The 24830-nt window shown below is 43.8% G+C and overlaps 1 protein-coding gene across 5 annotated transcripts in view; it reads left to right on the top strand.

Moving 5' to 3' along the window:
- Positions 1 to 21418: 21418 nt before the first annotated feature.
- Positions 21419 to 24830, top strand: part of LOC134344352 (adenylate cyclase type 1-like) — a 279148-nt gene continuing 275736 nt past the window's right edge. For 2 of the 5 annotated variants that reach the window (XM_063043991.1, XM_063043995.1), the window contains exons 1-2: positions 21419 to 22585; positions 22750 to 23700. In XM_063043991.1, coding sequence (XP_062900061.1) covers positions 23107 to 23700 — 594 coding nt within the window. In that variant the 5' untranslated portion in view covers positions 21419 to 22585; positions 22750 to 23106. Of the gene's footprint in view, positions 22586 to 22749; positions 23701 to 24616; positions 24728 to 24830 lie in introns of those variants that run through there. The other 3 variants (XM_063043992.1, XM_063043994.1, XM_063043996.1) reach the window with 3 other exon arrangements.

Below are 24830 nucleotides of genomic sequence, written 5' to 3'. Positions count from 1 at the left end.
TACTGGTTTACCAAATTTCCCTCGGGATTAATAAAGTATATCTATCTATCTATCTATCTATCAATGTCAAGGAACTGGAGCTGGATGATCTTCAGACCAACCAGGAGGTTGAAAACTTCATAGATGAGTCCTTTAATGAGGTGGTCACACCCAGGGTGCAGGCTTCAGATAGTAGATAGGTGACTACTAAAAGAAGTAAGGGGAGTAAGCAAACAGAACAGGGTTCCCCTGTGGCCATCCCACTCAACAAAATGCATACCCCTTTCAATATTGCTGAGGGTGGGGGTATGGCCTATCATGGCACAACAGCAGTAGCCAGGCCAGTAGTACTATGGCCAGCTCTGAGGCTCGGCAAGGAAGGGTAATGTCAGGAAGAACGGTAGTGATAGGAGGCTCGACAGTTAGGGGGACGAACAAGAAATTCAATGGCCATGAAAGAGAAGCCAGGATGCTGTGTTGTCTCTCAGGTGTCAGGGTCCAAGATGTCTTGGATTGGCTGCAGAAGGTTCTCAAGAGGAAGGGTGAACAGCTAGAGGTTGTGGTGCACATTGACACCAATAACAGATAGAAAGGGGAATGAGGCCTTGCGCAGGGATTTAGGAGAAAGGTTAGGTACAGGACCTAAAAGATAGTAATTCCTGGATTACTCCCAGAGCCACGTGCTAGTGAATGAGTGGCTGAGGATGCGAGAGGTAAGAGTGGATATCAGATCTCAGAAAAATGACAGTGGAGAGGTAGTAATAGAGGAAAATATAATGGTGGACAAACTTAATAAGTATTTCATATCTGCCTTCATTGTGGAAGATGAGCAGTAAGCCAGAAATTTCAGAGTGCCAGGGGGCAAAAGTGCGTGTAATTGCTAATAGTAAGGAGAAAGCGCTTGGGAGCTGAAAGGTCTAAAGATAGACAAGTCACCTGATGGAGTACAACCCAGGGTTCTAAAAGTGGTAGCCGAAGAGATTGTGGAAGCATTTGTGGTAATCTTTCAAGAATCACTAAATTCTGGAATGGTACTGAAGGACGAGAAAATTGCAAATATCACTCCACTCTTTAAGAAGGGAGGGAGGCAGAAAAAAGGAAATTATAGGCTAATTATTCTGGCAGTGGGTTGAAAGATGTTGGAGTCCATTATAAAGAATGCGGATTCAAAATACTTAGAAGCGCATGACAAAGAGAAAATCTTGCATGGCAAATCTGTTGGAATTCTTTGAGGAAATAACAGGTAGGTTAGACAAAGGAGAGTCAGTGGATGTTGTTTACTTAGATTATCAAAAAGACTTTGACGAGGTGCCATGTATGAGACTGCTTAACAAGATAAGAAACCCAAGACATTACAGGAAAGATACTAGCATGGATACAAGTAGGCTGGTTACCAGAAGACAAAGAGTGGGAATAAAGGAAGCCTATTTTGGTTGGCTGCCAAGTGGTGTTCCATTGGGGTTGGTATTGGGACCGCTTCTTTTCACGTTACATGTCAACAATTTGCATGACAGAATTGCTGGCTTTGTGGCCAAATTTGCTGATGATATTGGAAGATAGGTGGAGGGGCAGGTACTGTTGAGGAAGACAGGATTCTGCAGAAGGATTTGGACAGACTGGGAGAATGGATAAGGAAGTAGCAGATGGAATATAGTGCAGGGAAGTGTATGGTCATGCACTTTAGTAGAAAGAATAAAGGCACAGACTATTTTCTAAACGGGGAGAAAATTCAACAATCAGAGGTGAAAAGGACCTGGGAGTCCTTGAGCAGGATTCCCTAAAGGTTAACTTGCAGGTTGAGTCAGTGTTAAAAAAAGACAATTGCCATGTTAGTTTTCGGTTTGAGAGGACTGAAATGTAAAAGCTAGGATGTGATATTGAGGCTTTATAAGGCATTGGTCAGACTGCACTTTGTGAACAGTTTTGGGCCCTTTATCCATGAAAAGGTGTGCTGGCACTGGAGAGGGTACAGAGGAGTTTCACAAGAATGATTCTGGGAATGAGAAGGTTAACTTTTGAGGAGAATGGCCTGTACATACAGGAGTTTAGAGGAACAAGTGGAGATCTTAGTGAAATTGAACAAATATCGAAAGACCTAGACAGAGTGGATGTGGAGAGGATGTTTCCAATATTGGGTGAGTTTAGGATCAGACGGCACAGCGTCAGAATAGAGGGACATCTATTTAGAATAAAGATGAGTAGGAATTTCAGTGTTAATGGGTGGGACTTCTTTGTCATGATGGGTGTGGAAGTGAAGTCATTGAGTACATTTAAAGAGAGGTTGATAGGTTCTTGGTTAATCAGAGTGTTAAAGGTTACAGGGAGAAAGCAGCAGAATGGGGTTGAGAGCGATAATAAATTAGCCATGATGGAGTAGTGGAACAGAAACGACAGGCCGAGTGGCCTAATTCTGCTCCTATGTCTAATGGTCTTATGGTCTAAACATGATTTTGATTCTTTATGTAGGGAAGAAGCATACCTTTCAATGTATTAATGTGACAACTATGCTTGGTCAAGCATTAAAACTCAGTATAAATAATAAATAGATCATTTGAAACAATCAAGTCATCTTAAAGGTTTTCAACCATAAGAATACTAATCTGCCGACAATTTAGATATTGCTTATTGGGTTTGATCAAGGGACCATGGTTTTTTGGTCAGGCGTCGGACACTCGGAGAGATTTGGCAGGGGGTGGGCACCCGGCTCTCAGCCAAGGGCGGTGGTCAAGTGGTTGGCGACTTGGGCCGGCTCCCCACCGGACTTAGTCTGGTGAGGAGGGTGTGAGGACACCCAGCAGGACTAGAAAAAGCAAGACCTGACAAAGGACAGATGAGCTCCTTGTGAGCCAACGGCCATCTTCCATGAAGAAGATTAAAGCCTCACCACGTATCTACAAATCGTATGCTATGCACTTAGTTAGAAGAGACATGATGAACTTGGGCGCTGCTCCATGTGCCTGGACCTGCCCAAAGCCTCCACCTAAGGAAGGGCCGAGCTTGAAGAAGCGGCCGCGGCTGGAGGCCGACACGGCCTCAGACTGGAGTTTGGCGGGGGCAGCGGCGGGCGGTGCCAAGGCGGCCAGCGAGAACAAACTGGCGGACAGGCTGTAGTCAGTGCTGTCGCAAGATCGAAGAAGATGGAGGTGCATAGCCGCCAATCCCAGATTTGGGACGGCACTCGCTGACTGACTGACAAGAGAACATGCAGTTTCATTCGCTAACTTTTCCAATGCTAATGCCACGTTAATCTGTTCCCAAGCTGCCTTACCAGTTCCTGATGCAAGTGTTACCTTCCCTGCGAACAACATTAAGTTCTTTTACTCTGGGGTTAGCCTTGTCATATGGGGATATAGCATCCTCTGCAATTTGTTGTTTCTAAATGTATATCCTCATCTTCCTCCAGTGACATTCTGGCTTGACTGACAAGGGAAGGAAGGGGGTTTTGCTTCTGAGTCCTATCACCTTTGCACCAGAAACCAATCGTATGCTGGGCTGAGGGCTTGGACCAGTTACAGTAACAATTAATCTTTGTTTCTCTGAAGGGCACGTGTCAAAGGGGCACTCCTGTCTCCACATGTGCCGGGACAGCCATACAGACCCAGCAGCTTGAGTGTTTGTGGCAGTCACATCTGTCAGGGAATGGACACGAGATAATCCAACTGCCATCATTAGGACTCTCAGTGGTTTAATTATTTTTCGGCATTATGAGGCACATTCTTATAGCAGGAGGCATGAATCCACAATGGCTTTTCTCTTACCTTGATGGCTGTATTGATGACCAGCAATAACAGAAAAGGTACTTCAAATCAAAATTCCAAACAGTTCTTTCTTCTAAATGTCTGCATCATCACATAGCCTCTGGGTTCAGTGTCGTGGCATTTAAGGTGACTGGTTGCTGGGCTTCTTTTTCCTGTTAATGATATTTAGTAATGTTTTTGTCAAGGCTGTACAATAGTTCGACATGCTCTCATCCAGGTTGTGTATTTCCCTTTGTTTAATTCCTAGTGGCACATCAGATGGCAGGCACAAAGGCCGTTCTGTTATGATTTCATGTGAGGACAAGAACAATAGTTCGATTAGCAGTGGCTCGAATAGTTATCAGAACCAAAGGCAGCACCTGTTTCCACTTTAGTCCAGTTTGTTAAGTTTATTCTTAATTGTTCCTTTCATCCTTTCTGCTAGGCCCACTGACTGAGGATGGTAGCTGCAGTGGAAATTTGATCCAACTGTAAGGCTTTTCCTATTTCTTTAGTTATTTTACCAGAAAAATGGGTACCGTTGTTACCAACCAACAGGAATTCTGCAGATGCTGGAAATTCAAGTAACACACATCAAAGTTGCTGGTGAATGCAGCAGGCCAGGCAGCATCTCTAGGAAGAGGTACCGTTGTTACCAGACAGTTTCCAAGGGATCCCAAACTGCAAGACTATTCCCTTTAACAAATATTTCACTACAAGGAAATGCTTTAAGCCATCATGAGAACACATCAATAATGACTACTATATATTTATATCCTTCACATGGAGGTAATTCAATAAAATCCATCTGTAAATGTACAAAGGGCCCATCTAATGGCTGGTAAGAGCCCTGTTGCTTATACCAATTTCCTCTGATTCTGTAAGGCACATCATACGTTGACTACAGATTTGTTCTGCAACTTGAGGTACTCAAGGGGCATGCCAACTTTCATTTATTTGATCAGTCATTCCCCTCTTGCCTGCACATGTGAACTTGTGAACACACCGGGCAATTCATAGTACCAATTTACCTGGGACCACAATGCGTCCATTGGGTTGAAATCACATACTATCACGCTGCTTACATAGAACATAGAAATCTACAGCACATTACAGGCCCTTCGGCCCACAATGTTGTGCAGACCATGTAACCTACTCTAGGAACTGCCTAAAATTACACTACCACATAGCCCTTCAGTTTTCTAAGCTCCATGTGCCTATCTGAAGCTCTTAAAAGACCTTATTGTATCTGTCTCACCACTGAAACCGGCAGCGCATTCCACACACCCACCAATCTCTGTGTGAAAAACTTACCCCAGACGTCCCCTCAGTACCTACTTCCGAGAACCTTAAAACTATGCCCCCTCATGTTAGCCATTTCAGCCCTGGGAAAAAGCCTCTGGCTATCCACATGATCAATGCCTCTCATCATCTTATATACTTCTATGGGGTCACCGCTCATCCTCTTCTTAATCCAAGGAGAAAAGGCCAAGTTCACTCAACATATTCTCATAAGGCACACTCTCTAATCCAGGCAACATCCTTATAAATCTCCCCTGCATTCTTTCTATAGTATCCACATCTTTCCTGTATTGAGGTGACCTGAACTGAGCACAGTACTCCAAGTGGGGTCTGACCAAGGTCTTATAGAGCTGTAACGTTACCTCACGGCTCTTGAATTCAATCTCACGGTTGATGAATGCCAACACACCATACCCTTCTTAACAACACTGCCAAGCTGAGCAGCAGCTTTGAGTGTCCTATGGATACGGACCCCAAGATATATACTTCCTTTCGGATCCTCCACACTACCAAGAGTCTTACCATTAATACCATATTCTGTCTTCAAATTTGACCTGCCAAAATGAATCACTTCACACTTATCTGCATTGAACTCCATCTGCCACTTCTCAGCCTAGTTCTGCATCCTATTGATGTCCTACTGTAACCTCTGACAACCCTCCAGACTATTCACAACACCCCCAACCTTTTTGTCATCAGCAATCTTACTAACTTACCCTTCTACTTCTCCATCCAGGTCATTTATAAATATCACAAAGAGGAGGGGTCCCAGAACAGATCCCTGTGGACACCACCAGTCACTGATCTCCATGCAGAATATGATCCATCTACAACCACCCTTGCCTTCTGTGGCAAGCCAACTCTTGATCTACAAAGCAAGGCCTCCTTGGATCTCATGCTTCCTTACTTTCTGAATTAGACTTGCATGAGGAACCTTATCAAATGCCTTACCAAAATCCATATACACTACATCCTCTGCTCTACCTTCATCAATGTGTTTTGTTACATCCTCAAAGAATTCAAACAGGTTCGTAAGGCACAACCTGCCCGTGACAAAGCCATGCTGACTATCCCTAATCAGAGTATGTCTCTCCAAATGCATATAAATCCTGCCTTTCAGGATCTTCTCCAACAACCTACCCACCAGTATTTCCGACGTTACCTTTTTGGCTGATGGAACAGACAACTGGTATGCTCTTACAGCCTACAAAGTGGGAGGATTAATCCGGGCCAACTGCGTGGGATGCTTGCTTTTGGCACAACAAGAATGGGCCTAATTGCTGCCTTTTTTTCAGTATATTCTGCCACTTTATTACCCTGAGAGACCTCATCCATGTCCTGCGCATGGTTTTAACCGAGCAGTCAACAACAAAAATTAAATTGGCATTCGCGATAGGACCATCCATAAGGTCCACACAGGGTTTTATCACTTCTTGCGTAAAAGCTTCACAGCAGTGTGGAAAGTGTTGCATGGCACAGTGAGTTAGCAATGTTTCCATTAAATGTGGGACATGGACACAAGTAAGATGATTAAGAGTCATCCTCAGCTTCTGGTGTCCAGCATAACAGATGTGGTTGACTGGGAAGAGATATATTCTGGAGAGGTGTAACAATAGCTGCATAATCTAAAATTCACTGTCTACAATACCCAGTCATGCCCAGGAAATGCTTCACTTCCCTTTGAGTTGTTGGCTGTGGGGCTTTAAATATTGCTTCAATACGAGTCTTAATCAACGACCTGGGATAGGGTATGTCCTAGACATGTAACTTCTGCTCGTAGTTTCTGCTTTGCTATGTTATAAGCTTTCTTAGCTAGTTTATCGAAAAAGGTAGAGGGAGTCCTACTCACAAGCTTCCTTGCTTGGTAAAGTCAACAGGAGGCCTTCCATGTACTGCATTAGAGTGGAGCCCCTGGAAAACTCCGTACCTTCTTCTATTTGTAATTTACATGACAAAAAACTGATTGCTTCAAAGCTATTTTCCAAGGAATCTCAAACTCTAAATCAGCATATATCAAAAGTCTTGAGCAAATGCTTTCATGTTCTTTAAAAGAAAACAGTCTTGTTAGAAAAACAACTTTTAGATTGCACCCTAAAATATTCCAATCTTTCCAGATTTGTTAATTTCAAATTCCTAATTCAACTAACCCCAATAAGCAATTTCTCCAAATGCCCATTTCCATCTGAAATGTGAGCATCTCAGATCCGGAAAACAGACGCACAGCTTTCCAGTTTGGACCCATTGCTCATCGAAGAGTTCCACTGGACCTATTTGGATTGTCCTGAGGAGGAAGGCTCCTGTCAGGTTTGCACAGGTAATCACCTCCCAGTCTCCACCCAGCAAACTGGAATCACCTGCCACATATTTCCAATCTATCACCTGCAGCCTATATAAACCCAGCTTTCATCCACAGTTCATTGTTGATCCATTGAACCTGCCAGTTGCTCCTAGTCCCCAGTTGCCTTGTTACCTTTTTTGTGTTAAGTATTTATTCTCTCTTGCTTTATGACCACTGGTTGCTTCGTATTTTGCAGTTTATTAGTAAAATATCATTTACTGCTACATCATCTCTGCTGCTTTGCTTTAGAGTCAAGCCTCATCTATGTTTTGTGACAATCCATACTTCGGAATGACTTAAACTATGAACAAATGCCTGTGGAAGAGTGCTGCACACTCTTTAATAGTCTTTGTAAAACACATTTGAATTCACAACCAGACAATCCATTGTCATAACTAAATTAAGACAGAAGTTATCATTAGTAGTCCTAGGTCCAATCTCCTTTAGCTGTTTCATCAATGACTTCTCTTTCATCGTAAGTTTAGAAATGGACGTGTTTGTGGATGACTGCACAATATTTTGATATTGATTTATTGTCTCTGAGTCTTAAATTGATGAATTCCCTACCCAACAGCACTGTGGCAGTATCTTCAGCACCTTCTTATGGGAGTTTAAAGATAGGCAATTGAACATCGAGATCACAAAAAAAGTAAATTTTAAAAAAGTAAATAAATTATATTTCTTTGTTGGGAGCCGGCATCTAACCAATGGGCCACATGGCCTCTTTGTGTTATTATGAGGGGACTATATTAGAATACATAAATTATATGTGGTCTAATGTGTAAAATGTCTATGTCAGGCATGCATTTTAAGGTGGCCAGTTTTAAGGAATACTGTACATCTTAATTTGAATTCCATGCCCTTTGAAAGTATTAAGCAGATTTGAGTAACATGTAGTTGAATTCTCAAGATCTATGGAAATCCCTGTCATTATTACTCCAGAATTTAAATTCAGAAGATGTTAATATGAAAAGAAAGACTGTTCTGACCAGTTTAGTGCTTATAACAAGCTTGCACTATACAGTGACAATGATTAAAATGACTAAAGCTCAGCAGGTACATGGATGAACGGAAGTGTGGAAAAGGACCTGTAACTGACTCAGCCCTAAAAGAACATGAATGGTGAAGCTGCATCCAACAATGACAAAAGAAAATTTGGCAATACATTCATTTCTACTGCTATTTTTAAAATAAATATGTTTATATTTTCTTAAATGTAATGATAGTTTGGTGGAATTATCAAGCTTATTTTGCCACAGTGCATTACCACAAAAGAACAAAATTTTTCCTGATGATAAACTTTGAAAGTGTGTGGACATCAGTCAGTGAGAACAGTGGGAAGAGTTTAAAAGCAAGCAGAGTTGAGAAGGTGATGGTTATTTCTTTGGTAATTTGAACGGGGCACGACTGCACAAGCGCATGGAAGTCAGCCAGTGAGATCAGCGGGAAGAGTTTAAAAGGAAGACAGATTTCTTCAGCGGGCGTCGGAGGAGTGGGTGTCGAGATAGTGGGAGACAGAGTAGGAAGGCTTTGGCTCAAGGGGGCTTCGGCGATAAAAGGTCGAGGCCAGGTAGGTTATCTGTTTAAAATAAAGATAAAGTACGTGTGTGAGGCCGTTTTTCTGTGCTCGGTGTCAGATGTGGGAAGTCCTAGAGACTCCCGGCCTCCAGGAAGACCACATCTGCACCAGGTGCGTCGAGCTGCAGCTCCTTAGGGACTGCGTTAAGGAACTGGAGCTGCAGCTTAATGACCTTTGTCTGGTCAGGGAGAGTGAGGGGGTGATAGAGAGGAGCTACAGGCAGGTAGTCATCCTGGGACCACAGGAAACAGAGAAGTGTGTAACAGTCAGGAAAAGGAAGGGCAAGAAGCAGGTACTACAGAGTACACCAGTGGCTGTCCCCCTTAACAATAAGTATTCCTGCTTGAGTACTGTTGGGAGAGATGGCCTACCTGGGGGAAGCAACAGTGGTCGTGCCTCTGGCACAGTGTCTGGCCCTGTGGCTCAGGTAGGTAGGGAAAGGAAGAGGATGGTAGCAATGATAGGGGACTCTATAGTTAGGGGATCAGATAGGCGATTCTTTGGATGCAGGAAAGAAACGCGGATGGTAGCTTGCCTCCCAGGTGCCAGGGTCCGGGATGCTTCTGATCGCTTCCACAATATCTTGAATTGGGTAGGAGAACAGCCAGAGGTCATTGTACATATTGGTACAAACGACATAAGTAGGAAAAGGGAGGAGTCCTGAAGGAAAGACTACAGGGAGTTAGGAAAGAAATTGAGAAGCAGGACCTCAAAGGTAGTAATCTCGGGATTACTGCCTGTGCCACGTGACAGTGAGTATAGGAATAGAATGAGGTGGAGGATAAATGTGTGGCTGAGGGATTGGAGCAGGGGGCAACGATTCAGATTTCTGTATCATTGGGACCTCTTCTGGGGCAGGTGTGACCTGTACAAAAAGGACGGGTTGCACTTGAATCCAAGGGGGACCAATATCCTGGCGGGAAGGTTTGCTAAGGCTACTGGGGAGAGTTTAACCTGGAATTGCTGGGGGGTGGGAACTGAAGTGATGGAGGAAAGGGAGGTTAGCTCACAAATAGAGAAAGTTTGGAAACAGTATGAAAGGGAGGATAGGCAGGTGATAGAGAAGGGACGCGCTCAGTCCGATGGTTTGAGAAGTGTCTATTTTAATGAGAGGAGTATCGTGAATAAAGCGGATGAGCTTAAAGCATGGATCAACACTTGGAGCTATGATGTTGCGGCCATCACAGAGACTTGGATGGTGCAGGGACAGGAACGGCTACTTCAAATGCCAGGCTTTAGATGCTTCAGAAACGATGGGGAGGGAGGTACTGTCGATCAGAGACAGTGTCACGGCTGTAGAAATGGAGGAAGCCATGGAGGGGTTGTCTACGGAGTCTCTGTGGGTGGAAGTTAGGAATAGGAAGGGGTCAATAACTCTACTGGGTGCTTTTTATAGAGCACCCAATAGTAACAGGGATTTTGAGGAGCAGATAGGGAGACAGATTCTGGAAAGGAGTAATAATAACAGGGTTGTTGTGGTGGGAGATTTTAATTTCCCAAATATTGATTGGCATCTCCCTAGAGTGAGGGGTTTAGATGGGGTAGAGTTTGTTAGGTGTGTTCAGGAAGGTTTCTTGACATAGTATGTAGATAAGCCTACAAGAGGAGAGGTTGTACTTGATCTGGTATTGGGAAATGTACCTGGTCAGGTATCAGGTCTCAGTGGGAGAGCATTTTGGAGATAGAGACCATAATTCTATCTCCTTTATCATAGCATTGGAGAGGGATAGGAACAGACAAGTTAGAGAAACGTTTAATTGGAGTAAGGGGAACTATGAGGTTATCAGGCAGGAACTTGAGAGCATAAATTGGAAACAGATGCTCACAGGGAAATAAACCAAAGAAATGAGTGCGTGGAATGGGCTGCTGGTGGCGGTGGAAAGGATAGGGTCTTTTAAGAGACTCCTGGATAGGTACATGGAGCTTAGAAAAAATAGATAGCTACGGGTAAAGCCTAGGTAGTTCTAAGGTTTGTGTTTCTAATGTTCGTCACAGCTTTGTGGACCGAAGGGCCTGTATTGTGCTGTATGTTTTCTCGGTTTCCATGTTTCTAAGTTAAACTTGAGGATACTTTGGTATTCTGATAGTTCTAATTACACTCTTTCTCTGTTCCTAGACTTAGTGCTCTTGTAAGAATTTAGGCTTGCTATTCACCATGACAAATAACAGAGGCAAATCTTCCAGCAACACATCCTTTATTGAAGTCAATCAATTCTCAGTTAACAGCAGTGTCAAAAATTATACCATATTGCACTCTTAGTTCTTAAAGATAGCCTTATACTTCTATGAAACTGTTTCTCCTTTAAAATAGTTTATTCATACTGGAAAAAATAGTTTAACTACATAACACCTCATAGGCTTGATTTTATTCTCACAAGTCAATGAATATGTTGTAAAAAAAAATCACTCCCTACTCTGTATATAGTTTTCTTCTTTCGATTGTTCTTTCTTTCCCCTCTTTTCTATAAGTGTATACCTCAGAGATTTGTGACAAATATGATTATATGATATATATGCACAGTATCTGAAATACATCTTATGGAAATGTTTGTCTGATGATGAAATTCAATAAAAAATAAATTACAAAAAAAAGTAATAAACCCATACAAATCATCAATGATATACATGGTTTGGTGTAGCCATTTAATTACCAGACTGGTGCAGGTGATCCTCATATTTCAAGAATGGATGGAGCTTTGTGTACCTGGAAAGAAGATTGTATTGTAATTGCTTGTGACACAAAGCTGAGGGCCTGTAGTCTGTTGAGGGCTAGATCTGTGGCATTCTAGTCTGGTGATCCAGGACTATACAAGAAGGCCAGGTACAGCTTATGGAGGACTACCTCAAGAACAAAACAACAATTCTGATTGAGATTAGAGGCGGAATCGGATGCACATCAACTCTGCCAGGGTTTGCAGTCCCTTACTACCTATAAAGTGAAACCTATCTTCATAAACGGCAGTAATGCATCTCTCCCAGATGAGCTCAATTTATTTTATACTCGCTTTCAAAGGAAGAATAAAACTACAGCTATGAGAATCCCTGCAGCACCTGGTGGCCCTGGGATCTCTGTCTCGGAGGCCAACATCAGAATGTCTATCAAGAAGGCGAATTCTTGCAAGGCTGCAGGCCCATTGGTGTATCTCTTAGGGGTCTGAAAACCTGTGCCAAGTAATAGCCGGGTGTGTTCAAAGACATTTTCAACCTCTCGATGCTACATTCGGTAGTTCCCACTGTCATATGGAGATGGCTAGGAACGGACCCAAGTGCAAGACACAGACACTGAAGTACTAGGGACAGGACTAGGATACAGGGTGAGGGCAAAGACATGGACACGAAAACCGGGAACCCGGAACAGTACTGGACAAGAGAACTAGGAGCCCGGGATTGGACTCCGAGCCAGAGACTGGACAAGGACCCAGTACCTGGGTCTTGCCTCTGGCTTGGACTCCAGAACTAGGCAAGGACGAGGCTTGGCTGGCAGGCAGAACGAGGCTGGAGTCTTCAGGCTTGAGGCTAGAGACTAGAGGTGAGGCTTGGCAGGAGGCAGGAGGCTGGAGTCTTCAGGCTTGAGGCTAGAGACGAGGCGAGGCTTGGCAGGTGGCAGGAGGCTGGAGTCTTCAGGCTTGAGGCTAGAGGCTAGAGACTAAAGGCGAGGCTTGGCAGGAGACAGGAGGCTGGAGTCTTCAGGCTTGAGGCTAGAGGCTAGAGACTTGAGGCGAGGCTTGGCTGGAGGCTGGAGACTTGAGGCGAGGCTTGGCTGGAGGCCGGAGGCCAGAGGTTCCTCCTGGGCAGGGTGCGGTACTCCTGGGCAGGGCGCAGATCACCACCTGACAGAGGCAAGGGACAGGAAGGGTCAGAACCAATTGCAGGTAATGGCAAGATGGCCTGGCTTACCTGACAGAGGCAAGAGTTAGGAAGGGACAGAACCATCCGTAGGTAACGGAAATATGGCCTGGCTTACCCAATGGAGGCAAGGGACAGGAAGGGACAGAACCAACCATAGGTAACGGCAATAGGGCCTGGCTTACCTGGGCGGAGGCAAGGGACAGGAAGGGAGCTAGGTACAGGGTGGCTCCAGGACAAGACTGCAGGCAAGACAAGACGAGTGTTATCAGGCAATGCAAGGCGAGACGAGACGAGTGTTATCAGGCAATGCAAGGCGAGACGAGAACTTCAGGTGAGGCGAGAGTTACCGCAAGACAAGGCAAGGCTTCTGGCAAGGCAAGGTTTCTGGCAAAGCAAGGCGAGACGAGAACTTCAGGCGAGGCGAGAGTTACCGGCAAGACAAGGCAGGGCTTCAGGTGAGGAAACAGAAGGCAGAGGAAGGGATACAAGGAGTAAGGACAAGAACAATCCAGCAGCCACGCCCTGGTCTCTGAAGGTATTTATGCAGCCAGCCCCAACGAGCATCAGCTGACTCAATTAGAGCTCAACAAGAACAGAAACAGGGTAGACAGGAAAACCTGGGGCAAGGGTCAATGGACCGGACCGTGAACCGGAATACGGACTTCACAGACCGGACCATGACACCCACCTGCTTTAAAAGTATAATAATCATACCAGTATCCAAGAGGAGGAGGGAGAGCTGCTTTATCAACTATTGTCCAGCAGCATTCCCATTTACAGTGTTGAATTACACTGAGAGATTGGTTATTGCTAGTATCAACTCTTGCCTATGCAAGGACCTGGACCCACTGCAATTTGCCTACAACCACAATAGGTCTATAGCGGAGGCAATTTCATTGGTTCTTCATGTGGCCTTGGATCACCTAGACAATACTAATATTTATGTCAGGCTGCTGTTAATTGACTACATCTCGGCGTTTAACACAATAATTCATACAGTTCGGAACCTCCAAAACCTGGGTGTCTGTACCCTCCTCTGCAACTGGATCCTTCACTTTCTCAGTGGAAGACCACAGTCTGTGTAGGTCAGAAACAGAATCTTCACCTTGCACCAGCACACAGCAAGGATATGTATTTAGTCCACTGCTCTACTCTGTCTACATCCACGATTGTGTGGCTAGGCACAGCTCAAATGCCATCTATAAATTTGCTGATGACACAACTATATTTGGCAGAATTTCAGATGGTGGTGAGAAACATACAGGAGTGAGATAGATCTGCTAATTGAGTGGTGTCGCAGCAAGAACCTTGCACTCAATGTCAGTAAGAGAAAAGAAAGGGTAAGAGTGGTTTTCACAGACTAGTCCTCATCGAGGGATCAGAAGTGGAAAGGGATCCTGGTTGTCAACGTCTACCTGGGCCCAACATATCAATGTAGTTACAGAGCAGATATATTTTATTAGGAGATTTGGTATGCTGCCAAAGAAACTTGCAACTTTCTTCAGATGTACCATTAAGAGCATTCTAACTGGCTGCATCATCATTTGGTATCGGAAGGGGGAGGTGTTGTACTGCTCAGGATCGAAATAAGCTGCAGAAAGTTGTAAACTTCAGTCAGCTCCATCATAGGCATGAGCTTTCCCAGTATCCAGGACATCTTCAAGGAGTGATGTCTCAGAAAGGCACCATCCATCCAGGATGTGCCCTCTTCCCATTGCTACCATCAGGGAGGAGGTACAGGAGCCTGAAGGCACACACTCAGTGATTCAGGAACATTTTCTTCCCCTCTGCCATCAGATTTCTGAATGGACATTCAACCCATAAATTCTACATCACCACTTTTTCCTATGGATCTTTCCTATGGTGGGAGAGTCTAAGACCAGAGGACACAGCTTCAGAATAGAGGGGCATCCTTTTAGAATGGAGATAAGGGGAAATTTCTTTAGGTAGAGAGTGGTGAATCTGTGGAATTCATTGCCAGAGGCAGATGTGGAGGCCAAGTCTTTATGTATATTTAGGGTAAGTTTGATAAGTTCTTGATAGGTCAGGCCATGAAGGGATACGGGGAGAAGGCGGAAGATTGGGGCTGAGAGGAAAATTGGATCAACCATGATGAAGTGGTAGAGCAGACTCGATGGGTCAAATGGCCTAATTCTGATCCTATACCTTATGGTCACTACTTTTTTTTCCCCTTTTGCATTATTTATTTATATATATATATTATTTTTACTGTAATTTACGATTTTTATGATTATGTATTGCAATGTACTGCTGCCGCCTAACAACTAATTTCACAACATATGCCAGTGATATTAAACCTGATTCTGATTTTGGAAGCCACGTCACCTGTATAAGTTTCAACTGATGCAAGGTGAAAAAAAAATTACAAACCTTGTGTTGATTTATGTAGTTCTTCTATCATAAGACTGAATTTTATTCCATATCTCATATTTTTGGATAATGATTTGTGAATTCTTTTAGGGCAAATTTTCAAATCCTGAATGGCCATAACCTGGGAATTGTTCTTAGTTGTCAGGCCTAGGCAATTTAAAAAATAAACCTCAATACATCTAATTCCTAACTACTCAAATTCTACCATGTAGAAGACTATCCAGCACCTTAGCTTCCAACCCAACCCAATCTTGGAAATATCATTGGGAATCCCAGTTTAGGAATATTCTTCATCATTGGAATGTTCGAATCCTGGAACTCCCTGTCCAGCAGTTAGGGAGCAGTTTGATGAGCTGTTTTCCTAAACTGCGGCTCACCACCAACTTCTCATGGGCATTCAGGGATGGGCACTATATGCTGCCCTCATTAGTGATGCCCAGTACTTTGCAATGTTGCCTTTTCATGTGGTAGGCTAAATTGGAATAACTTTCTTAAACATCTCATGCAAAGCCTTTGCTCTTCACCTTATCTATGGATTTTTATTAACGCAGATGTTGTCCTGACCCTCCAATCAACCAGTTTTCTGCAGAAGTCCAAACAGATTTAAAAAAACCTCTGTTATTACTTAAACGCAAACAACAGGAATTCTGCAGATGCTGGAAATTCAAGCAACACACATCAAAGTTGCTGGTGAACGCAGCAGGCCAGGCAGCAACTGTAGGAAGAGGTGCAGTCGACGTTTCAGGCCGAGACCCTTCGTCAGGACTAACTGAAGGAAGAGTGAGTAAGGGACTTGAAATTTGGAGGGGGAGGGGGAGATCCAAAATGATAGCAGAAGACAGGAGGGGGAGGGATAGAGCCAAGAGCTGGACAGGTGATAGGCAAAAGGGGATACTCTGGGTCCCCCCCCCCTTTTCTTTCTTCCTGGACCTCCTGTCCCATGATCCTCTCGTATCCCCTTTTGCCTATCACCTGTCCAGCTCTTGGCTCTATCCCTCCCCCTCCTGTCTGCTGCTATCATTTTGGATCTCCCCCTCCCCCTCCAACTTTCAAATCCCTTACTCACTCTTCCTTCAGTTAGTCCTGACGAAGGGTCTCGGCCTGAAACGTCGACTGCACCTCTTCCTACAGATGCTGCCTGGCCTGCTGCGTTCACCAGCAACTTTGATGTGTGTTGCTCTGTTATTACTTGTTGTTAACATTCATGCAAAATCCTTTTGCTCTCAATCTGCTAAATGATATTTTGGACTCAGCTATTCACAATGGACTGCCTGTCCTTCTGAAAGAGATAGTGCTGGTTGAATTTTTGTCAGCCTATTACTTTGCTTTACAGGTTTGCTTCTCAAAAACATGGCGGACTCCCTGGGTGCTTCGTAATTGACACTTTCTCACTGCTTTCATAATGCTTTATTTGTTCACTTGCTAACCAGCAGTGAAATAGACACTTGCCAGGCTCTTCCCAGCAGACACCCGAACAGAGACACTGCAAATCTGTTACTCTAGTGAAATACTTTTAATATTCATCTCACATCACAACAGGTATGTTTTTGTTAATATTGCTTGCTTTGGGGATATCAACTTCCCATGCTAGGTTAGGAGCTTTCACCACAGCCATTGGTTGTATATGATCTGATCATTTACTGATTTCATCTGCAGTGGATCAAGCAAATAAACAGTTTACCTCCTTCCAGGGAGGTGGCATGTTGATCTGAGTAGCTTCTTGTTAAGCCAAAGCTTCATATTCCTCTTCTGAAGAATCATCTACAAATTCCATCAAGAATGGTATAGGTTGCTACCTAACCTTCATTCACCGCAACAGTCCTACTACGACGTCTACCTAATGCACTGTATTTTCACAGAATCACTCACAATAACGAAGGGCCATAATGTCCATGCTCAAACTCTAGTGTAGCAGTGATTTGCTCATTCCACCCTCTGGACCCTTCTTCATAACCTTACAGATCTTTTGTCATCATATCTTTATCTCATTTCCCCTGAAGGACATAACAGATCCTACCCCAACACTTATAAGGGAATCTTGTTCCCGATTCCAACCACTTGCTGTACAAAGAATTTCTTCCTGTTGCTCTTATTTCTCTTCCACTTTTTTACCTGTGACTTTGAGTTCTTGACTCCTGCAGTGGGAGCAGCCTCCCACTACCACTCTGTCTATACACCTCAATGCATTATGTACTTCCATCAAATCTTCTTTCACCCTTCTCCTCGCTAATGAAAACAGTTCCTCCCTCTCCAATCTACCGCGTGACTGCGGTTTGTCATCCCACGAGCTACTCCTGTGAATCTCTTCTGGAACCTCTTCAGTGCCGCCACATCATTCCTATAATGAGGCACATAGAATAGAATAAAATACTTCAGATAATTCTGGATTACTGGTTTGTGGAGGTTCATCATGACTTCTAGGATTTTATGCTCTGTCCCTCTATGGGAAAAGCCTGTAATTATGAATGTTTTATTCAATACTTTCTTGATTTGCCTTTCTTCTTTGTGCACCCATACACAGATCATAGAACACAGAAAATAATAAATAAAACATAGTACCTAGTACATGGAGCAGTCCAGCACAGGAGCAGGTCCCTCAGCCCACTATGTCTATGCAGACCATGGTGCCAATTTAAACTATTCCCATCTGCCTGCACATTTCCTTCCATCCTGTTCATGTGCTTGTCTGAATGGATCTTAAATTACCTCGAGGTCCTTCTACTCCTGTACCTCTTTTAGAACAGTATCCATTAAGAGATATAGACTGTCCTCATTCCTTCTGTCATTTTTCCCAGACTAATCTTGTTTGTCATAGATTTGCCCATTGTATCAGCCTGTCATTAATCAGTGAAAACCCCTGCTTCTGACCTTAAGAGGAAAGGAACAGCATTGATGAAGTGGTTGAAGATGTTTGGACACTGACCTGAGGAGTTCTTTAGAGCGAACATAATCTGTAGTGCAAGGCAGGACCCAATCATTGAAGTCATTTTGTCCTGATGTTCTTTAACTTTTCCTGATAGAATCATAAGAGTTATTCATTCGTACCTCCAGTCATCCCACACTTCACCCAAGGCTAACAAAGATGCAAATATTTCAGTCATCTTGCACAACTCCTTCTCTAGCTTACACAACGTTCTTGGATATACCTAGTCACACTCAAGAAATTTGTCTACCTTCATAAATCTTAAGTTTTCCAGCACATTCTCTACTGTAATGTAGATTATCCATGAGACATCTGCATTAACTTTCCCTATTGTCCTATTGTTCTTGCTGCATCCAAAGTTCGGGTCCTTCAAAATTCAACTGTTCGAAGTAAGTTTATTATCCAAGTACATATATTGTGTGTCACTATTTACTACCCTGATATTCATTTTATTGTAGGCATTCACAGTAGAACAAAGAAATACAATAGAAGCAATGAAAAACTACACACAAAGACCTGCAAACAACCAATGTGCAAAAGAAGACAAGCTGTGGAAATGCAATAAGTAAATAATGTTGACAACTTAAGTTGTAAAGTCCTTTAAAATGAGTCCATAGTTTGAGGAATCAGTCCAGTGTTAAGGTGAGTGACGTTATCCATGCGGATTGCAAATGATTCAGGTTTGTCTATGTCTTTGAATCCTGGGCCCCACCATCACTGACAGTGGGAATATGTTTGAAGCTCTGCTTCCTATCAGCAGTATAATCATGATTACCCATCGCAAAAAAAATCTGACACTCCTGTAAAAGCTTGGCTCTGATCTATTAACTAGGGAAACACCTAATTCTGTTGATTGTATGTTTTTGCTATTTAGCATCTATGTAATCCATCAGTGACATTTCTTCAGGCCGGAATCTTATTTTCAAGAGTGATTGTTGCTGCTGATGATACCAGACATGATGAAAAGCTATTGATCCTAAACACTAAACCTGTTTCATTCTTCACAGATACTGCCTGACTAACTGAAAACCCGGTTATCTTTGGTAATTTATCTGAAGAAATAATCTGATTTCCATTCTCACAGTTATTCTTTCTAAATGCACTGATGTGCGTAAATCAACACAAGAAAAAGATAAATATTTCATGAGAATATTAACTTTCTACAACATTGCCCAACATCAATTCACTTGTGTAAAATGTGAAATAGTAAAGGCATGTATGTTGCCTTCTAGCTTCAACATTGAACTTTCTTTGGTCAGGTGTACAGTCATGCTTTCACTACTTCATCACATATTTGGAGAAACACCTCCTACTCCACAGTGATGTGATATCTTTTCACTTCCCACACAACCACCTTCATGGCTTTTCTAACATTGCCAATTCAATGCTTACTGGCACCAATTTGTTATTCTTTAATGCTGCATATAAACCTTGTTAAGACAGTCCTACTCCCTTCAATTAATTAGATATTCTTCTTCCATCATCCTGGATTCAAATCAGGAGTCCATGACATAAAATGCCAACCAATCAGCTAATCATATATCTACTTTATCAACTTTGAAACAATTTTCTCCTGGTTTGTGGAACTCTGTTTTAGGGAGTCATGCCTACCGATCACTTGGGTCATTTTTGCTTCTGTATGAGTATTTACTGACTTCTGCAATACTGAACCATTTCATCCCACAGGCAATCACTTGTGCCCCAGGTTGCCATTGCACAGCAGGTGACATTCAGTCTTGATGGAGCAAGATCTTAAAAACACACGTTGATGCTTCTACACATATTCAACCTACACCCTATCCACACTCATGAGGAGTCATAAATACACATGTTCTTGACTACACTCTATTTCACTCTGAATTTCCCTCTCTTCAGTCCCCAGGTCTTTCCTTCTCCTAGCCCTGTTGATTCCCCACCATTTTCCACTTCATCCCCGTTCCTGCACTCCAAGCTCTCTCATCTCCTCTCCAACTCTTTCCCCTATCTCTCAGTCACATTCCCCCCTTGAGCTTTCTTCTTAAGTGAAAGCACCAAGTCACAAACATCACAACTGTCTGTTTAGCCTCTAGCTCAGGACTGGCCTGAAAACTTCATTACTGAGGCAAGAAGGGCCACGATCCTATTGTGTGCTGATCTGACGTCCCTCTCTATGATAATCCCTGTTTCCTCCAACACAGACCTCAGATATTGTAGCCTGCAGTCACAGTACAGCTGCATTATCTCATGTGCTTTAAGGTAATCTGCACCAATGAGAATATTGCCAGAACTGAGAAATTCTAACTACCTGGAAAAAAATTGAAGAAGCTCATGTTAAACAGATGAGAGGCGCTTTAATTGAGGTGTTTGAAATTAAGAGGAGGCCTTGGCAGAATAATTATTTAGCACATATTTCCTCTAGCAAAATGATGAAATGATAACAGCGTTCACAACATAAAAGTAATTGATAGAAGGATTAGTTAGGAATTGAGTAAAGAATGTTTCCAACAGGAGTTTGGTAGATGTTTGAACCTTGCTGCCTTGAAAAGAAGGTAGATACAAAAACCTTCATCACATAACCCTTGCATTATAATCATACTTAATCTACATGACTGCGGTGCCATGGAATATAGGAGAAAATGAGGTGATTAATAATTCAGTGCCGGTATTCAAGAAGCAGTGTGCTGCTCATAAAACAGTGGCTTAAATTAGCTCTTGTTCTTGACTCGCTCAAGATTCATCCCCACACAGCTCAAGTTTTTCTGCATCAGAGTTTCCCATTCCAAACTGCTCTGCTTTATGGAAATTGCAACGCTGTCAGATAGTTGTGGTTCATTGGGTGAAACTTGCTTCGAAATTATTTAAAGTCATTTCTGAAGACACGAATCCAATCCAAAATCTTTCCCTACACAATTCTAAAACAAACAAAATTGTCGTTGTCACCTTACTGTTTGCGGCGAAGTGCTGTGCACACATTGCCTGCCACTTTCCCTTCAACAGCGTCCATGCTTCAAACGTGCTTCATTGGCCGTACAGTTTTTGCGATGTTCTGGGGATCAGCACAGGCACTGCTCGCGCACGCCTTTCTCAGCGGAAGTGCATTTTTGGCGGGGAGTTCTCTGCTGGCGGTGCTCTTTTCATTGTAGTAATAGTGGCAGAGTTCACTGCGTTAAGATGCTAAGTATTAAATTGAACTAGGCTAACTTGCAAGGTGGTGTCATACCTTCTATCTTGTATTTTAGCTGTCTAAAATAACGACTTCATACTCCGGAAATTAATTAGACTCAGATGTTAATATTATCCAGCGGCGCGCCACTGTCATTGTAAACATCTCCTTTCGTGAATCAACAAGTCATCCGAACTAATTCGGCATACGCCATCTGATAGTGGCGCTTACCGAGCAAGTTTCTTCGCGTGACCGGATTTGTCCTCAAACCCGGATTGGGCATCGCATGGGATGAGATTAGGAGAGCCAAACAGGTTTCCCCTGCCCTCTGTTAATTATAGTGGTGCCTTCTCTTCACTTTTACCTGTAAACCGTAACCTTTTTCCGGGAGGATACCAGACTGCCCCAAGTCCATATGCCGCTGCTGGTTGTGCTTAATCGGTTTACTTAATTATCTTTTGCCCGTAGTACGAACGCATTATAAATGGTGTGACCCCACACGGCTAGCTATCTGAATCAGATTGCTCCTTCATTCTTGTCATTTTATTCACGAAATGTAACATAATTAAATAGTTTTCTTTCGAATGTTCTCTGAGCAATTAGTAATAAGAAGAGGTAGTGGTTTGTTTTTAACTCAGAGGATAACCGGGGCCGCATTGCTAAGAAAACAAAATGTTTATTTTTAGTTGCCGTTGGTCACACGGCCAGTAGCAATTAAGAGCGACTGATGCGAAAAAGATCTGATTCCCGAGAACTAGGTTTTGAGATGGAATGCAAATTTTTGCTGAGTGGCACACACATACACACACCACGCACGGAGGGGAAGAAATGGACACAGACAACATCCCAAACACTTGGTTGGTTTGTGGCAATGAAGCAACAATGTTGAGAAGACAGCTCCATCCTGCGGCTTTGAGTTAAAGATAGAATTCAACACGGCTGCATCTATGGATATGACCTACAAAAAGAACGGCGCACCATCCACTGCCAGATTAGATGTATTTAGGATTTGTTTGAAACACACATCACGTAGTTGAAAGAGCAGCGGACAGAGGTTTGCTATATTTAAATAGAATTTACTGCTAAGGCTTCACACCGCAGGGAAGCGAGAGTTGAAATATTTGAATTTGAAGCGATGTCTCCGTGCGTGCACGTTCTGAGCGCCGTATTTTTAGTTCCCCTGCAAACCCGGGTTTGGTTTTATTCCGTGTGTTTTTTTTATACTTTTTCCCGGCTCTTTCATTTGCGGCGGTGTCAGAAGTCCATGCTGGACGCTGGCGGATGTTTCGGGGCGTTCGGATCTGTTGCACATCAGATTGTTGCTGTTACGAGAGGAAGGCTCGGGGTTCGCTTATTCTCAGCTACTTTAGAGCCAAGACGTGAGATGTCGCGGAGGGAGGGGGTGTGAGGGCAGTGCGCAGGCGTCATTAATCTGTCCTGGGTGACAAGGCTCTGGGTTAGGATGGGATCATTCTCTGCTCTCATCTCCTTCTTTCTATGTTGTGTTAGCAGGGGGAAGAGAGGAGCCACTTCACCAGTTTGCACAACCTCTGCCGTTTGCTGCTGAAAGTGCCAACTTGTTTGTTTCTTTGACGTGTCTCATCTGCCCTTCTTCCCTTCCTCATCCTGCTCTCTGTTCTCCGTTTCCTCGCTCTCTCGGAGCCTTCGCCTCCTCAGCTGTTACCAGGAGGGGGCTGAGTGAGGGGACGTGGGTGAAAAAAAAAATGCCGAAGCCATTCTGAACGGCCCGAAGAGCCGGGCAGATCCGCAGGGCCGGTGCCAAGCGTCGGGGGAAGAAAGGGTTGGTTCTCGTTTTCTTTTCTTTTCCTTCTTTTGGTTCCATTCTTCAACTTTGATGGCAATGCCATGGAGGATGCACCGCTCCGCAAAGTCAAAACAAGACGCAAGAAGTGCCCGTGCGTCCCGGGGCTGCCTCTGGACACGGGAGGCTGCGAGGACGAGTTCGACTGCAAGGAGCTGGAGTCTCTCTTTCAGAATTACAACCTCAAGCTGGAACAGACTGCCACCCTCAAGGCGTTGGCCGTACTCATCATCATGACGGCCACGCTAGCCATCGTGGAGTTAATGTCCGGCCCCAGCCTGACCATCTCCAAGGGCTCGCACCCGGTTCACTGCATCATTTTCATGTCGCTCTTCATCGTGACCAACGTAAAGTACCTACAGGTCACCCAGCTACAGCAGATCGTCAAACTCACGCTGCTCTTCGCCTTCACTTTCTCCTTCCTGTGCTGCCCCTTTTCGCTGGGATCCTACAGCTTGGAGCCGCCGACCTCTCCCGAGCACGGCATGTGGCAGCTCATGCTGGTCACTTTCGTCGCCTACTCGCTGGTGCCGGTACGGACTTTGCTGGCTATCATCTTCGGCCTGATGGTGGCCGTCTCTCACATCATCGTCACCGCCACCTCGGTCACCTCCAGGAGGCAGAGGCTCTGGCGCACGGTAAGTCCCCTTTCCAGCAGCAATCTCCATTTACTGCTTTGTGGTGGGACTTCGGAACAAAGTCCTCGCGTCCTTAGATCAACTCCAAAAGACATTGTCAAGTTTTGTTTTGGGATGGAAGGGGAGGAATGTTGAACGATCTCCCCAGTTCTGAAAGCTGTTGTAAGGATATTGGCAACTGCTCCTTTTCAGTGAGACAGAGATAGACTCCGAGTGGGAGAGGGAGATGGGGACCGAGAGGGGAGACATGTTCTGGAGCTGTTGCTTTTTTGAAAATAACGTTTAAGATTGCAAACTCCATGGAGTGATGGATCAACTTGCACCTTCATACCTGTTATTTCTGATTAAAGTTCCTAATTCTGAATAGAGGCGACAAATTTATTCCATCCCGTCGTTTCCCACGTTCACCCCACCACATTATGCATGGCAAAGGCTTTGTCCACAGACGGGAAGTAATTGGTTGATGCTTAGGTCCGTGCGGACTGGCACCAACTCTTCTCACCAGAGGCCAAAGAGTTTATTAACCCACAACCCTTTTAAACAACATGATTAGAACCATTTCCGCAGACAGAGATTAAATCGTAAAATGTAGTTTAAAGGCTAAGTGTTAGCTTCTGTCACCAAAATTCCTGTGGTATTATGGTATTACTAAATGGCCGAGCTGTTGGGGTTTTGTTAACCTGGGGCATTACACTGATTATGGCAACCATTCCATCTGTCCATGCACGTGATCCGGGCAGCGTTTGACCACATCTGTTGCTTATTGATGATTAGCTGTCCCCTCTGTGACCTTAAAATAAATTTGCAAAATATTTGCCAGCATTTTATTTCAAGATGAACCCTGCAAATATGTCAGAGAAGAGGGAGTGCAGATAGGAAGGCAGGAGACTCTAGTTTGGTCTAAAGGTTAGAGATACTTGGACTCCAGCGGCGGTTTAGGATAAGGTGAACCCGGCGATGTAATTGGATTGCGCTCGCCAGAAAATAAAGAACACAGTGTGTGTGTTTACGTAAACGGAAGGGCTAAGTAAGTTGTATAAAATTGACATTAGTTCATGTTAACCTTCGCGCCTACTCATCAATAACATTATTGGGCGGGCGTGTAAAAATCAGAGAGAGAGACAAAAACA

Source organism: Mobula hypostoma, chromosome 3 (genome assembly GCF_963921235.1).
Source record: "Mobula hypostoma chromosome 3, sMobHyp1.1, whole genome shotgun sequence".
NCBI lineage: Eukaryota > Metazoa > Chordata > Chondrichthyes > Myliobatiformes > Myliobatidae > Mobula > Mobula hypostoma.
Note: the sequence above shows the minus strand (reverse complement) of the source record. Positions and strands in the feature narration are given on the sequence as shown.